This window comes from Idiotropiscis lumnitzeri, chromosome 2 (genome assembly GCF_059441095.1).
Source record: "Idiotropiscis lumnitzeri isolate Australia: NSW breed Sydney's pygmy pipehorse chromosome 2, RoL_Ilum_1.0, whole genome shotgun sequence".
In the NCBI taxonomy this organism is placed as follows: domain Eukaryota; kingdom Metazoa; phylum Chordata; class Actinopteri; order Syngnathiformes; family Syngnathidae; genus Idiotropiscis; species Idiotropiscis lumnitzeri.
Window position 1 is genome coordinate 5526090 of NC_142392.1, and position 15287 is coordinate 5541376.

The following is a 15287-nucleotide window of genomic DNA, read 5'->3' on the forward strand; positions in this document are numbered from 1 at the left end:
CCGGAGGTCACCTGTCGTGTTCCGGCTCCAATTGGAAAAGCCCAAACAAAAATGAAGCGGCCGAGGGAGGACGAGAGGGAGGGAGGGAGCGCCGCTTCGGCGGGCGGCTAATAATTGACTTACCACCCAAGGCTTGCTGCAGAAGTTGTAGATGGAGAAGACGGAGTTGATGCTCGGCACGCCGCCGAAATGCAAGCCGATGACGAGGTTCCTGAAGTCCTCCCCTGGGATCATGCTGTAGGCGTGCTGGCGAATCAGGACAAAGTCCGGTTTGAAAGACCTGGACACAAAACCATCATTTTGATTGATTGATTGATTGAAGGTTTTACACTTCTGTCTGGACGACTCAACATCTGGACCCCGCGTCCACACTCGGAAGCGCGATTTATTTACCGGCTTGCCCCCCGGGGAGCGCCTAATCTTTTTGGACTATCTATCCAATTAACACAACCTAATCCTTCCTTTCCAAATCGTTCTGGGCCAGGGGCCGAGCGAGCAAGCCATCGAGTAGCCGTTTCAAATCGCTTTGGCCGCGATTCAAAGTCTGTTTCGGCAAAAGGTGACACTCAACCGTGCGTGGGTTTGGCCAAAATAATATAAACCGGGTTTTACCCCATCTCATGCGACACAAAGTAGCACAAGCATAACGAGCGTGTCTTCCCGGCGAGCTCTTGAAGGACGTCAAGTGTTCCGTTTGACAGGACGACCACGAGGGGACGCTTCCAGAACGACGACAGCTGTTCCTCCCGACTGCCGCCGTCGCTCCTGCGGCATTCCGCCCGCGGTGGCTGCAAAGCTGCAATTTATACTGGATCAAACCGGTCCTTCAGGCCTTCGGGAACCAAAACAAGTTTCGAGCGAACACACGACCGCCGCACATCGAGTGTCCTCGTTATAGCTCGGTAGAAGAAATTCAGAGTGGTGCCAAATCATTTAATGTCATGCCACGTAGTGGCAGTTTATGGGCGCTAAAGTACTATTTTTAGTCAAGCTAATCTTGATATTAATAATCTTTGCAAAAAGAAAATGATCGCATCCAAAGGAGCCAGTTGGTGTGTGTGAAGTGGCCGACTGAAGCCTCATTTTGCGGCGCAGCGGCCTGAATATAGGACTTGTTGTAATTGTGGCGGTGGCACCGGCGCCATCTGGCGCAGGCTCAAATTCAAAGTGGTTGCCTGGTCAGGCCTGCCCAAGTGTGGGGATGGCGGCCAAAGCTCATCGCCATTGTGAAGACAAAGCACCGGAGCGGGATTTTCTTTTTTTTTTTTTTTTTTTAAAGCTAAAACAGCAGCAGCAGCAACAAGTCGAAATAATGTGATTGTAAGAAAATAGGCTCAAAACATAATAATAATAATTTCAGGGTGCTATCAAACCAGCCAGTTGAAAAAATTGCCAACATGGCCGAACCAAAGTGAGTCAGTCGAGCAGGGGACGGGAAAAAAATCAATCGCTGAGAGAATTAGTCGAGGCGGTTTTATTACAAAAGCAGAGATGGCGGACACGTTTCATTACAGCCAAAGTGCCCCCCGGCACCCTAAAGCCGCGTCTGCGAATAGGATTTATTTGCCCTGTAACGAGATGAACCTCTCTGTAGTATTAGGTGTCGCGGCAGCTCCGGGCAGCCCACTTCCTTCGCTGATTAAAGAGGGTCAGTGGAAAAGGTTTTATGGCTCGTCTTTGTGGTACGTATGCGTCGGAATTCGCTCTGTGTGGTCCCGAGCGCTAAATCGTCACCTGAGGAAAGCAAAGACGGGAACGACTTAATCCGGACGGAAAATTACAAGAATCAGACAACGATCTGTTTATGTAATCCGGCTGAATTCTTTTCAATCGCGCACTGAAGGGGAGAGGAAAAAAAAAAAAAAAAAGGTCAAGGCATCGGAAATTAACTTTCAGTGCACCTGTCGCAGAGGCCGGGGGAAATCTTTCACACTGTCCGCATTTGGCCAAACAAGTAAATCAATGTCATGCGTCATTACAAAAAACTTTTTCTTTTTTTTTTTAATTTAAAGCCGTTCTGCCACATCCAATAAGTTTGTGGCGACTTCTCAAAGTGCCGTAAAGCACGAGCCGAATCCGCACAAATTGATTCGGTTTCATTACAGCCTAAGTGAGCATTCACAGCCTCGTTGACGCACTTCTTCACCCGGCCGGTCTTAATTAGCCACTTTAACTGCACTAAAAGTTGCGTTTCATTCAATTCTGATGTTTGCTGTGATAAAAGTTCCACGCCACAAAGCAGAAACACGCCCGACTGCCGTTTCCTTTTATGCCGACCAAACAGATACGGCGAGTGTAAAAACCAGCTCGATTAATCGACGTGTTTTATTGATAAGTGACGGGAAGACGGCGCTTTGGCCGTGCAGCCAGACCGGCAGCTCACCGCTGGAGGTTTTGGCAGCGACGCGCGGAGACTCTAAAGGGACTGACGAAAGCAAGCGCAACCGAGAACAACACGTCATGTCGCGCACGAAGAGACGCGTGCAGCAGCCGTGTCCTTCAGAGGGCTGCGAAGCAAAAGCCAAGGTGTTCTTTTCGCACTCTGTGGCCCGGGAAAGCAAAGCAAAAGCCGCAAGACAATCACAAGGCAAGTCGCTGACAGCCGGCTGATCGGCAGCTCACAGGACGCGACTCGGCAGCATTCAAGTCGGCCGGTATCGCTTTCAACAACAGCTTTGACAGGCCCGACGGAAAAAGAAACCTGGCGGGAACCAAAGACGGAACTTTCTAGAAAACTCTCGAGACATTTTATCATGTTGGGCAATATGAGAACCTCTTTGCAGATTTTTCCAGTCCCCAATGGGTCATTTTACGCATTTCTACTCCTTTAGCTTTTGTGTTCAGCGCTAAGTAGGAAGCAAAAACAAGTCGTCCAAGAGGAGGAATGATTGGTTTAAAGTCCAAAGTGCCAACCCGCCTCAAGAAGCATGCAAGGGCACGACTACATGATGCGGCGTCAAAGTGCAAGACTTGGGAACATGCGGCCACCGAGAAAATATGCAGGCGGAACGTTGCTTTGTCTGCGCGTGGGAAATTGATGTTATGACTTTGCTCTATCTGTCGACATCTGGTGCACCGAATCGCTGCCAAAAGCACCATCAAGGTTGTGGGGGGGGGTGTTGATTTTTCATCTCGCTTTTGGGCGCGAAAGTTCCATTTCGAGGACGTTTGTTTGCCGGGCCGCTCGGCGCTATGCGGTGCTATTCGTAGACAAGGGCAGAGTCATAAAAGCGCAAGCGTTTTGACAATGAGCGCCATTGCCGGCCAATAAGGCGGCAGTCACACCATCTGCATCCAATTTGGCTTCTCCATCATTACGGCGATAACGCCGAAATTATGCGACGCGCGCACGCACAATAACCTCAATGTCAATTTTGACGAGGGCAGAACAACACTCGCCGAGCGTGTGATTATTCCTGCCGCGTGTGCAATCGGTTCCTCGACTTTCGACGCCGATAAGCGGGGTGAAGTGGAGGCCGACGCCCGAATAAGCCAAACAGTCTAAAAGGAGAGTTGTTGTGACATGAGAAGACAAAGCACGCGGCTGACTCGTGCAACTAAAAATGATGTCATCTTTGCCACCCTGATCAGCTGATCGTCCCTCTCCTTGAGCCTCGATTTAACATAACGCTCTATTTAAATACTCGGTTTCACGTGTCGGAACGCTGCTACTGTTGGAGCTGCAAACTGCTGCAACCATCTTTCGGAATATTTTTTATGATAGTTTGCCTTACCGGACCATTTTGGTGCCCGCTTTGTTGACCTGCATGTCCACCATGCATCCTGAAGTGACGTAGGAGGCCAGGTTGATCTCAGAGAATTCTGCCTGGGAAAGAAAAAAAAAAAAAATGTAATACCCTATAACGACACATCATGCTTCATTTGGTTTTTGTGGGCACAAAAGGTGTGATTAAAACAGAAAAAAAATTTTAAAAAACAATTGTGACAGGTTGTAATATGTGGCGCTTTTATCAGACATTTTAATGAATCAAAACAGAAAGACTTTGTGCTTGACTTCATTTTGCATATTACTTGGAAAAAAAAAAAAAAAAAAAAGAGAAAGCCCGGCGGGAGGAAAAAAAGACATGTGACGGGAGTCAAACGAGGTTGTTCTCAGTCTGCGACCTCCCAGACTCCAGAAAAAGACTTTGGACTGACGTGCCGGTGAGAACAAGACTTCAAATAACAGTTGACACAATCACGCAACAAAAAAAATGGGAAATGATCCAGTCCGGGTGGTAGGACTTCAACTTTGTGCTTCTTAAAGGGGTAGTCAAACCCAAAATTTTCTTGACAAAAATATGTTCTGTGCCGGTCTCCTAGTAAAAAAAAAAGCATTCTGATTCATATTGCGTTTGTGGAATATGAATTAAGTGTTTTTATCCATCGCAGGGGGCGGCCATTTTGCAGTCCATAGAAGTGACAAAATGGCCGCCCCCTGAGATGGCCAAAAACATGTGGATTTTACTGCGTAACTCATATTCCGCGAACGTGATATTAATAAGAATGCCAAGGTACATAGAACATATTGCAAATATTTTATTTTTTTTCGAATTTCACATTTTCCCTTTAATAAGGGGTGAACAATTTCCATTGCATTTTTTCTTTTTTCTTTAATGAATTTGAGTTATTAATTTACAAACTGATTCTTCGTGCCTCGACTCGATAAATGTTGCTCGTCGATTAGCGTGTGGCTGCCAGGATGGCCGAGTGGTCTAAGGCGCCGCGTTCCGGACCCAGTCTCCCCAGGAGGCCTGGGTTCGAATCTCGTGGCTGCCAGGATGGCCGAGTGGTCTAAGGCGCCGCGTTCAGGACCCAGTCTCCCCAGGAGGCCTGGGTTAGAATCTCGAATTTCCCCATTGTGGGACTAATAAAGGCATTATTATTATTATTGAAACAACCGTAAATCCTCCAGCTGACCCGCTGCTCAACTCAATCAGCCGATACGCCCGGCAAGTTAAGTCCTTGCCTATCTGCACGTTTTCATACGCCGACCATCGTTTGAGGCGTTAAGCCTGCTTTGCCGGAGCTTTACACGAGCTTTCATCAACATCAACAAAAAGGAAAATATCCCCAGCGCCGCTTTCTGACGACACGACGATGTGAGTCATCGGTGAAAGGAATGCCACCCACCTCCTTTCATTTGAATGCGTTTCATTCACGGAGGAAGAGCAAGGAGGCGGGTAAATGCCGGCGCCTTATTTTTGAGGGGGGGGGGGCGCAACGAGGTGTCGGTCACACTCAATTTGCTTCAAGGACATGATGCACTTGCCTCAGAAAAGCGGCATGCGTGTGCTCAAGAGTGTGACGACCGCACAAATGCACAGCCACGCTCCTGCATGCATATGTGATCTCCGTCTTGACAGCCTGCCAAGCAAATCCCCGTCAGAGAGTGGGCAAAATATTGGCAAGCGCCACATAAACACGCCGTGCGATCGGCCGAGCAAAAGTGATGGCAGCGACATGAATGGTCGAAGCGGCTGGTGCCGGGGCCCGAACGCTAGGATGGGAGGCTTTTAGCGGCGTCATGGCAACGCATGCAAACAGTCATCCTGGAGCAGCGTTCGCCTGGGAAAGGAAAACAGGAAGTGATACGCAGGACAACTGCCTCCAGTCCAGGGTTCATTTTTCTCCAAAGATACTAGAAGACCCCTGGCATTCAAAATGAAATGACGTTCAATTTTTATTTGAAAAATATATATATATGTATATATTTTTTAAATGAAAACGAAGGTTCCACCGAGATTTGAACTCGGATCGCTGGATTCAGAGTCCAGAGTGCTAACCATTACACCATGGAACCCCACCTAGCATAAACCTTGCACCGCGTGACTCAATATAGACAGCTATGACAACTATGCAGCAGCCAGTTACGACCTGTTATTCCGTCTAGTGGCCAAAGGAGGCGCTAGAGTTGCTATTGCCAAAGTAGAAGGCGGTAAGGTCACAAAAACAAGGCTTGAACATTGTGTGGTTATCAGCTGTCTGCCAAATTCATCTTTAAAGTAATCGGGAGGATGTGGTCGCGATGCTCTGGCTTCGTACCGACTGCCATCCATGTTAACTTAAGTGGCAGCAGCACCAAAGCCGAAGCTCGGAGCGATGAAGGCCTACCGACTTGTGAGCGTTGACTTGGAGGACTTGTGGGAAACTGCCGAGGGCCCAACGACATCTAAGTAGGTCACCTCAAGCTTTTGGAGGGTGTGTGGGGGTGAGGGGGGCTTGTATGGCGCAACACCATTCTGATCCCCCCTCACTCGTGGACTTAAAGGGGCCTAATTAACATTTTTATAGAGGCTCAATAGCGGTGACAAGGCGGCATCAGAAAAAAAAAAAAAATCTCAGAAAAGCCAATGTAGCACCAAAAGAGACGACGTGACCACAACAGTAGAGAGTTGCGCAAGCAGGCTGTAAAGTCCCACTCTATGCGGTCCCCTTTTTTCTTTTGGCCCATAAAAAGCCAACACTCCATTTCAAAGCATGCCGCAGTCTCAACAATGGCTTGCAGATGTAAAACACGACGCTTATTGGACGTAAATTAGACGTTATCTACACACTGTAAATATGCCACGTCTAGACGCATTTCTGCGCAGGTATGAGTGATAACGGCTGCCTGCCGGAGATAAGTCGGACGGTGGCTGATAATAAAAAGTATTGTATTTACTTATTTATACTAAAACATACGGTAATGACAATTAAAAACAGCCCAAAAAAAATTAACTCGCCGTTTCTGGTCAAAATGTGTTTGTTAATTGTCGTCGATGGAATTACCCACTAAATGTTAGCATCAGCTAGCTAACTAAAGTTTGCTAGCTGATGCTAACACAGGGGTGGGCAAAGTTTTGGATTGGCGGACCACAATGGGTTCTAAAATTTGACAGAGGGATGGAGTGTTTTGGTAACCTCACCTCATCGGAGAAAAAAAAATACATTTCCTTTGAAATGAAAGTGAACAAAAGCATTACAATAAAATATGTCTTTGAAAAAACAGTATTTAGAAAATAAAACATAAAGTTTATTCATTTAATTTTTTTCAAGTTTGGCGGGCCGGATTAAAACGTTTAACGGGCCGCATGTGGCCCCCGGGCCGTAGTTTGCCCACACCTGTGCTAACATGTACTGTTCAAAATATGCTGCTTAAAGGGTTATACCCGCCACAGAGGCTAATTGTTTTCTATGGATTTTCCCACGCTACGTTAGCGTCAGCTAGCAAACTAAAGGCTCAGCTACGTGATTGCTTCAATGCACATGTAATTCCCTTCATTTTTATTTTTTTTTTGCTTTGAAGCCATTTTTTTTCATTCTAGCCGCCACGCAGGCTACATTACGTCTGTCATACAATATAACACACACCTTCCTGTTTCATATGTACCTGTTCCACGCGAATCTCGTATTCCCCATTCAGCTTCTTGCCTCTGAAGTACTTGGCCCTGCAAAGAAACACACGTTCAGACTAACAAAAACAATTGCCATCACGACCCCGGCCGCTTTATTTAAGCAGTAAAACACGAGTGCTCAGGTACTAGCCCGGACAAACCAGCCCGTGAGTCATAACAACCCCCAAAATAGCCTTTTGTTTATTTGACAGGAGGGGACGTTTAAACAGACCGTGCAAAATATGCAAGCTCATATTTTCCGTGAGTACAGAACGTGACGGCGTGAGGCTTCACGTAAACAGAATTCCCTGGCAAGCTCATGTTATTAATCATCAGTGAAGGTGTTTAACTCATTCGCTACCATTGACGGAAATAGACGTACTTTCATTTTTACCTGGGCTGGCAGTGAATGAGTTAAAGGGGATAACTCTTTGGATTGTTTTTTTTTTTATACGCGGGAGGAATTGAGTGGGAGTGGGAAGAATATTTTTTTATTTAAAAAAATAATAATAATAAAAGTCCAACGTGCATTTCTCAGCACGTTTCAAATGGCTTTGCATTTATAGCCATGCTGTGTCCCAGTCCGGCGCGCTGAACTCTCACCCCTCGCAGCCGTGGGACCGCCAACAATCTGTCAAAGGCTTCAGGCGAGTGCTCGGAATCTCCGCTACATGTTGGAGGCCTTCGGTCACTGGGACAAGCTGTTTGGGATTTGCCTCTCGACCCGTTCGCACCAAAACACGGTTCGTTCATTCTCCTAAATCCCGCACGTGTCCTTTAAGGTGCAACCATTATTCTTTATTACGCTCGCTGCGGGGGATCTCGTCCATAAGATGTCCCAGCTGTTGCGACTTAAATGTTTAAGGTCTCATTTGCTGTCATTTTGGAAGTGGTGAATATTCTAACTGACCTACATAGTACGCTCGCGGTGGCCCCCGTCACCCCAGGCCCAACCGCAGTCGAGAGTGAGTGCGGCCCATCCCAGATCCTGATTCGCTGAAAACGGCAGGAATGCGTTCCGAGACATTGCGAAATGTGTCGTCACTCGGAGCGACGGCGCTAATTTACGAGGCGCTCCGTTTTGCTCGTGTTCACATGTAAACATTGGGCTCAGGGCAGAGGCCCGGAATTTCCTTCTCTCTCGTGCCCACGCCCGCTATGTAAACCTCCTCTGCTATTTATTTGTAGCAGGAGAATACTTTTTTGCGGAAACGTTCGTGCACAAGTCAAGTTCAATGAAACACAGTCATCAACAGTCGGCAGTGTTTCTTTCACGCAGGCAAGATATCGAATATTTTTAGTAGAGGTGGGCCTTTGCCAATACCACGTATCAAGCCGATACAGATATATTATAAAGTATCATGTAGTCGAGAAGGATGCCGATACCAGCCACCGATACTTAATAAATAAATAAATAAATAAATAAATAAAAATAAGAGTAACGAACTGAATGGGGTATTAATAGCCCTGCCTGACATTAAATAGCAAAGCTAAACAATTATAAAATATTTAAAATAATAATAAAGAAATAAAAATAATAATAATAAAAAAAAAGTCAAAATGTGCAGTTGTTACAACTCCACTCCAGTCCTGTAGGTGGTGGTAACACGCCTCATAAACTACAAAAATGAAAGGAGCTCAAGCCATGTCTGCGGGTTTCATCCAACCCAAAATTGAAAAGGCGACTTCAAGCGTCTGTCCAAATCTGCAGTTCGTCCATAAACTAGCTCCTCCTTTACACTGTACTTTTTCAAAGCTTTCTCGGTTTATTTGCCGTTCAATTGATGGTTGGGCATCACGGTGATGTCCAGTAGTTCTGCGAATTACGCCAAGCGGTGAAAACATTTCCAGAGAATGTCCAAAGTGACCTATCTGCTCGTATTATTCAAAGCGCAGTGCAAACACGGGGACAGCAACTTGGCAGGGCATTTTGCGACTTGTCCTGGGAGAGATGGATAGCAAGTCCAGGGGAGACATTGGGGCAAAAAAAAAAAAAGGGGGGTGGGGGGGTGTAGGGGAGTTGTTGGTGGTGGCGGCGACTCGCTGTGTACCGCTTTTGTGCGCCAGTCATTGCTGGAGGCCAAGCCTTTCAGGATGGAGCGAAGTTTCCCCAGAGACCTCTGCCACTCGGCTGGAATGCCCAGGAGGAAAATTCAGTCCTGAGGCGGAGAGCGATGGATGTTCAACGAGCACTTCCAGTGAAGGCAGCTCGGAAACACACGAGGAATCTGATTGGACGGCATCAGCATAGGTACGCTGCACATCGACCATATTTGGGCGCAATGGCATGAGCGGAGCAGCTTCATTTTGATTCATGTGCCAGCGTCCTTCAAGTTCCTCCATCGCCAATATGAGGATGCAGGTTTTACATTGTCTTTAAAGTGCGACAGTAAGAGCCAACATCACCACACGGATGCGTTGCCAAAGCAGCGGGCAAATATTTGCCCTCTCTCTTTTTTTTTTTTTTTTTTTTACGACTTGCACTTGTCTCAGACGAAAGTGCAAGCTTTAAGCATTCAGCTGTGACTGCCTACCAAATATTTATTACAGATTATATTCAAAACTACTTCACAGTACTGAAACGAACACAACGTACTACTCCTACTTTTAGGTACTTACATCCCGGCCAATGAAAATATGTGGGGTAGAAATCATTTTAATGTGCACTGCACATAAAAAAGTGGCTACACAACACTACCATCTGCTGGCCAAAGATGCTCACTACAACACCCATTGCAGTCATTTTAGATGAACAACAGCGCCACAGAGTGGTGAAAAAGAAAGATCCCATCTCCTATTTTTTCTGCAATGTGGTCAGAGCCCCCGCCGGGATATCAAAGCAGGTGGCTGAGAGAAAAGAAGATGGTCTTCCTTGTAAGGAAGAACGGTGCAAAGGCTGTCAGCGGGGCGGATTCATTTAGTGATCATTTTTGGAACCTGAGCTTCATCCCCGCAGAGCCTTTGCAGTGCGTAATGATCCCTGCTGATGACTTATTCAGAGGGCTGGAAATATCGAGTAGAGCGTCAGCAGAGGTTGAGGCGCCCCGTTGATGACGGGCTACAAAATCACAATTCATGAAAAGAGAGAGTCGGTTTATTGATTCGGTCGAGCTCGCTTGATAAGCGACCCGCTGCGCATCTTGAGGTGGTGATATCAAAGTATCCCTTAAAGCTTTTTTATTATAATTCCGTCAGATATGGAGCAAAGGACTCGCCACCATGGTTTTCCTGCAAATTAAATTAGACGAAATAATCGCATGAGAGGCTGTCCGAACAAAGCGTCGCCTTTCTTCGAATGCTCTCAATAAACCGCGACACTTAAGATGCCTTTTGAATTTGAATACAAGAAGGGGAAGCACGATTAAGAGGAAAAAGCCTTGCTTGCCCCATTTTTTAGACTTAGTGCACAAAATGGTGGCATAACACCTCAGCTAATCATCAGACTTTTTTTAATAGCTTCTTAAAAATAAAAAATGGCAGTGAGTTGGAATGAGTTGCGAATTTGGCCACTTTTGAGCGATTGAATCAAATCAAAAGAAAGAAAAAACAAGATTTAATTAAATGTTGCATGACGTTACAGTGCATGGCAAGTGATAAATTGTCTCATGTACGTTCATTGCAAAGAGGAAATTAGACAAGGCTATGTCCTGACTTAATGAAGTTCCAACCATAGCTGCTTGGCACCAAGATGCCACCAGGTGGTGCCGGAACTAGATTGGTGTGATTCAAAATAAATAAATAAATAAATAAATAAAGATTCAAATGTCGAATCTGTCGAAGACAAAAACTAGGACAACTGGGTCGAGTGAAAGACTGCTCAATTACAATAATGATGTGTAATTTAAAGTTGGTGAGAAAATAGGGTGCTCACCAGTCCGTGTGCTGATCATCAACAACAAGCAGGATCTTGGGTTTGCGGACCACGGGCTTTGGAGGTTGACTGCTTCCTGCTGGGGCTCCCTCATTCGTCGCCGCCGCCGCCGCCGCCGTCTTTGCATGAGCGGCGGCCGCGACATTCTGCGCCATCTGGGCGCTCTTCACCACGCTGGAGAAGGAGCTGAGGAAGCTGCCCGTACCGGCGGCCGGGCTCGGGGTCGAGCCCTGAGCCGGGGCCGGGGTCGGGGTCGGGATGCTCGGGGGCTGTCGCCGCTCCGTGGCCGGGGAGGCCGGCGAGGAGGTGGAGGACCCCGGCGGGGTCGGCCTCTGCAGATCCATCATGTAGCCGTTGGGGAGGTTGGCCACAAAACTGCTGTCGGACAGGCGCCGGCGAAGGTAATTCATGGTGACTGCGGCTGGTGGGGCGATCAGGCCAAAGGAAGTACGCTGGGGGGGAAAAAGTCCTACAAAAAAAAAAAAAAAAGGACGAGCATTTAATTCGACAGTGTAGGTGATTAATACTCAAAGCCCAATTCATTAGGTACACCTGCACAATCTCATTATAGACCTGTGACGTTGCCGCAGCACATTAACGTGCCATGTGAGATCATCGGGTGGAAACTCAATAAAAAAACAATCAAAAAAATAAAAATAAATCAACGCCTTTGGCCATTTTGACGCTCTTGCTTGCGCATGTCGGGAGACAACTCGGTCTGCGGTAATGATGTGAAATAGGGAGTGCGGATTCACAGCTTTTTTTTTTTTTTGTGGAGCAGACAGAAGCCCCTGAGGACGGCAGTGTTGGGGATGAAAACAGTTATATAACACGTAGAAGCCAACGTGGCGGAGAGCAGCGAGAAGGCAGACGAGCCCCCAAAACCTGATTAAAAGGTGGACTGATTTCACATTAAGTGACACGCGGATGACAGGGAAGCACTTGCCTTACAGCGTGCCGGGGGGTGGGGGGGGGCTATGTCTTTTGCAATGTCTGTAACGAGCCTGCATTATACAACGCAACATTTGGCAAATGTTACATCTGGACGATGTATCGCCATCTGGGGGTGTTGCAAATGGAGAAACAGCTTTAGGGCAAGATCTGTTGTACAATCTTTGCCTATATTGTGAGTTTGCTCAAAATAAACGAGGGAAGTTTTGATGATGATTTGACGCTCCGGTGATTGCACTCTATAATAAAAAAATATATATATCATTGCACTCACTTGCATGTTTCCAATAGTGCAACATTAATTTGTTAAAAACATTTTGTGCGCGACAAATTTTGGTCCACCTGCGCAGCACTGCTTACCAGCATTTATTGCGTCAAAGCACACATTTTATGATCAGAAAAGTCTCACTGAAGATCTATTTTTGTACCTTCTGCCCTGGCAGAGCGTGTAATTGTTCTGCCTGTCACTAAACGTCACTGGCAGAGAAAGGTGAGTGAGTGGATTTTTTGCGTTGCGGTCTCCATTGCAGGTTTATGCAATAAAAAAAATAATAAAAATGGCATTCATCCTATAAACTCCAATGAGCGGCAGAGAAGAGAAAGTGGACCTCGGATTATATATCTATTTTGGACTATGGCTTCCTTATAACGCGAGGGGTGTGCAGCAGTAATGACAGTCTTTGTTCACTGATGACACGGAAGAGCAGAGTGTAGTGTCACCCCAAACTGCCAGACGCCTGCAGATGAACATTGCGTGTAGGCGTCGTTCCTTATTTAGCAATCGCATTATTACAACGGACGCGGCACGAGACCCGCGCTTGCCATCCTCCGCTCGATTCGCATAATCGAAACCGAGCGAGACGCGTGACCTTCCGTTTCAAAGTGTGACACTAATTTCCCCTCGGAGACGGGCGGCCATGTAAATTCATGTCCACTCGCGATCTCCGAAGCGATTTATATCGTTAACCTCAACTCGCACGGCAGGATCGTAAAGGGCCGTCGTGCATATTTACTTTCACAAGATTGCCGGCGTCTTGTGACCTTTTCTGGGGGCGTGCAGTCTCTCATTGGCAGTTATTCAAGCGCAGATTTTCACTGCACGTGAAAAGACAGCGTGACATGTATGCTAATTAAAGCGGTGCTAATTTCTGCTAGCCCGTCTGTGGCGTTTGACATTATATGCTAGCATTAGCATTGTTAGCGTTAATTTCACTAGCTGAATTTATAAAGTTTGTGAATCCTGTGAGAAAAGAATTAGCAATCCCAACATCTTCCATTGGTCTTGACCACTGGATGCTAGCTAGCATGCTGCAATGCTAAGCTAACAAGCAGCACTATGAACAAATAAATGTCTCCCTCAAATAAATAAGTATATAAGTATGGTCTTAACAGATCTTAACTTTCCATTTTCCAAATTGCTTGTCCTGATTCGTCAGAGCTGACTTTGGGCGCGAGGCAAGACGCAGCCTACTAGTTCGACTTGATTAGCTAACTGAAAATCTGCGAGGCGGATATTTACTGAATATCATCTCCAGGCTCTTGGGGCAACTGGCCGTGAACATATCGTATGCGGTAATCCCACATCCAGTGGTAGGTAATAACACGCTTAGAAGGAATCAGCGTGTTTCCCCAGCGACAGCAGGAGCAGCCGAACGTGGTTTTTATTATTCATGACAGTCTGAGTTGCGGGTTCAGGAGTGGAAGCAGCGGGCGCGCAGGGGTGGCTTGATTCTAGAGAAGAAAAGCAAAAGTGGAGAGACAAGAGTCGTGCCTGACCTGCTTGGGGCACTTTGGCTAATTGCACAAAACAAACAAGGCCCGCCCACTCCAAAACAGATGTTGAAGAACTAAGACAATCGGCGCGGATTTTTTATTCATGTATGTGGGCGGGAATTAAAGCAACACTGGCCTAGTAGGACCTCGAAGGCAAGTTGAGGCATCAGATTCGTATCGTTCCTAATTTCAGATCAGTAAACGGTTTCATTTACTCATTTATTCCCAGCCGTTTTCACGAGAGGAAACACCTCAATCAATTTTTCTGTTTTTTGACTGATTTTGTAAGGCCTGCAAAATATTGTGTTCTAAAGATAAAAACATGGAGCTATGACGCCCCAAAAAAAAAATTAATAAAATAAATTAAAAAAAAGGCTATAACGTATAAATACGTCTTTGGGAGGCAGGGACTACCATTTTGAAAATGTAAATATACGTCTAATGGATTGAATGAGTTAAAATGCCGTGAGTCCATTTTCGCCGTGGCGGCGACACTTCAGACGAAAATGCGGTCAGGCTAAGTAAGCGGCAAAAAAGCCGATTTGGTGGATGAGCATCAACTTCCTGCTGGTTTTATCTTGCGTAAAGCGCCGGCTTTCCCGCCGCGCGGCTCTTAGAAGTGCTCGTGGCGAATGAGAGTCGTCAGGCTGCGGTGGTGCGATGCGGTCGCCTGGCAACCTCGCCGCTCGTCTCATTTACGATCTGACATGCGACAGAAGTCGGCCCCGGCGACACGCTCGAGAGAACGGGGACGTGAACGCTGTGACTCATGCCGTATCTAACACCTCCTTGATGTTACGCAATCGATCGAAAAGCGTTTGTCGAGGTTTATTAGTAGTTGAGATTTTCTCATGGGATATTAATGAGCGCTTAAAAGATACATCCTCAATTTCCTACAAGCGGGTCGTCCTTATTCGAAGTCGTGTTCTGTTTGTCGCGGGCGGTTGTGTGAAAGTCTGCGGCTTATTTTGAATCACAGCAAATCTCGCAGAGGCGACTGTGAGACCGCGAGCTGTTATTTCGGCGTGTGAAAAACAACAAGCCGTCAAGTTGTATTGTGATTTTCAGTCCGCAACTTCTGAAGCGCCAAAAAAAAAAAAAAAAAAAAAAAAAAAAGGATCTTTTCAGAGATTTTCTCTCTGCCTGTTTTGCTTCCGGAGGCTTTTCGGCGAGTCGTCCCCGACAACTGCACTGACAGAACACTCGAGGCGCCGTCGCACAGCCGAGTCATCCGTCTGGGTGACCTCACCGTGCTTCTCGCTGCAGTCGCCGCATTAAGATGTGAACGCATGAGGTGTGAAAACCCACCGAGGGAC

At 46.7% G+C, this 15287-nt stretch overlaps 1 protein-coding gene and 1 non-coding gene across 4 annotated transcripts in view; both read right to left on the reverse strand.

Moving 5' to 3' along the window:
• Positions 1-15287, reverse strand: part of syn3 (synapsin III) — a 54176-nt gene that overhangs the window by 35714 nt on the left and 3175 nt on the right. For all 3 annotated transcript variants that reach the window (XM_088289103.1, XM_088289102.1, XM_088289101.1), the window contains exons 2-5: positions 11248-11716; positions 7373-7430; positions 3735-3826; positions 124-280 (exon numbers count right to left, since the gene is read on the reverse strand). In XM_088289103.1, coding sequence (XP_088145229.1) covers positions 124-280; positions 3735-3826; positions 7373-7430; positions 11248-11657 — 717 coding nt within the window. In that variant the 5' untranslated portion in view covers positions 11658-11716. The remainder of the gene's footprint in view (positions 1-123; positions 281-3734; positions 3827-7372; positions 7431-11247; positions 11717-15287) is intronic.
• On the reverse strand, positions 5732-5803 carry trnaq-cug (transfer RNA glutamine (anticodon CUG)). The gene has a single exon. It is a non-coding gene; the product is annotated as a tRNA-Gln (tRNA).